General features: G+C 37.5%; 1 protein-coding gene across 1 annotated transcript in view; it reads left to right on the plus strand.

Annotated features, from left to right (window-relative positions):
- Window positions 1-1,889, plus strand: part of abcf1 (ATP binding cassette subfamily F member 1) — a 26,659-nt gene that overhangs the window by 6,984 nt on the left and 17,786 nt on the right. Inside the window, exons 4-5 of the mRNA XM_015397913.1 lie at window positions 485-571; window positions 652-747. Coding sequence (XP_015253399.1) covers window positions 485-571; window positions 652-747 — 183 coding nt within the window. The remainder of the gene's footprint in view (window positions 1-484; window positions 572-651; window positions 748-1,889) is intronic.

The raw sequence follows: 1,889 nt of genomic DNA on the forward strand, positions 1-1,889 counted from the left end.
ACACAACTAATTGATGATGAAATTCGTTGCCAACGCTTTTAAAAGTCGATTTTTATCGATTTTATCGATTCGTTGTTGCAGCCCTAATATACGTGTATATGTATATACACGTATATACTTGTATATATGTGTATATACTTGTATATATGTATATATACTTGTATATATGTATATATACTTGTATATATGTATATACACGTATATATATATATATATATATATATAAATGTATGTGAAAACTATAAAAACCTTTTTAAATTCCACACGAAACCCTCCTCCCAAATGTTAAATAAATCTCCAGAGCATTAAGACTGGTTTAATGTTGAACTAAGGGCCGATCAGTCGCTGCGCCGCTAGTGTTCGTAGATGTTGACCAACATCATAGAGCAGCTGGATTATACAGAAGCTTAGATCCTGGGGGGTTGGACTGTGGTTGGTCCATATGAGCCCTGATTCACCAGCAGCGTCCTCCCCCTGTGTCTGAACTCTGCAGAAAGGAAAAGGAGCTGTACGGCAACAGAAGATGGACGACGATGAGGAGGACGACGACGATGATGGAGACAATATGATGGTGCGTTTGACCTCCACATGTCTCCTCTCACCTCCTTCTGCTCTGTGTCATCGTCTCTTCCTCTGGTTTCTGACCAACAGAGTGCTGAGGACGTGATCGCACAGCAGGCCCAGGAGGAAGCAGACGACCCGTTTGCTAACCTGAGCAAAAAGGAGAAGAAAAAGATGAAAAAAAAGGTGATCATGAGTTACTTCTGCTATCGTCTCCTTTCTTTTTAATGTTAAACAGAAGCAGCCATGAGAGGCTAAAAAATATTTACAATTATTAATATCATTATTATTACGACAACAATATACTTTTTAAAAGATATTAGTAAGAAGGAGGATTCCTTGCATAATTTCTGTTGAAACATGAAAATTTAAACCAGTTTAGGGATTTTGATTATTGGGAGGCAATTTAGGATCTGAGACCAACTGTTGCTGGAAAACAACAGAGAACATAACCCAGACAGGTCACATCCAACACTAAACTAGCAAATAGCTAATGTGTACCGTAGGCTTTGCTTCTCACCACATTAATAATATGCTTTAATAAATTAATATAAATGGATGTAACTTTATTGTCGTTTATGACTTTATTCTTGTGATTTTACAACTTTATTCTTATGCTGGATGCAGTTATGAAAAACAATTATTTAGTAGCTCTGGCTTATCTATAGCAGCAAACAAAAGGTTTTGGTTCTTCAAATGTTTATTTTTTTATGCTATCACACAAAAAGTGTTAATTCGCTTTACATAACAAAGGAAACAAATCAATTCACAATACAAAGAGCATCTCTTGAAAATTACTGAACAGATCCATGCCTGCATAGGTATTTGTGAAGTCAAATATTTATACCAAATATGAAATTATATGCATTTACATAGTCAGCCTGAGTTACAAAAATGTAATCAAAAAATAAAGTGCATCCTCAAACCACAGCTAAGGTGAAAGAAAAAATGCCAACTTCTTAAAAATGTTCAGACACACACATGCATGTCAGCGTTAGTTCAAAAAACTAAATAAAGTAAATAAAAGTGTATCCTCAAATATGTGGCGACGGCATCATTGAGGGCAGGCAGGGGATGTCAGAGAAGAAGCGATGGCTATGGATGGTGTAACGCGGCTCCAAAAGGGCTATTAGGTTACGAAAACCCGGGTTCTCGACGCCAGAAAAGGGCTGGTTGTCGAGCGCTATAAATTCCATCACTTTGTCGTTAATAGCTGTAGCTTTTTCGCTGTCTAATGCCTTCTGAATGGATACATCTGCGGTTTGTGTTGTTGTTGTCGTTTTAGCCTTAGCACCTCCGGCTGCTGCTGCTGTGGCTGCTTCGTATTC

Source organism: Cyprinodon variegatus, unplaced genomic scaffold (assembly GCF_000732505.1).
Source record: "Cyprinodon variegatus isolate N-32 unplaced genomic scaffold, C_variegatus-1.0 Scaffold897, whole genome shotgun sequence".
NCBI classification, from domain to species: Eukaryota; Metazoa; Chordata; class Actinopteri; order Cyprinodontiformes; family Cyprinodontidae; genus Cyprinodon; species Cyprinodon variegatus.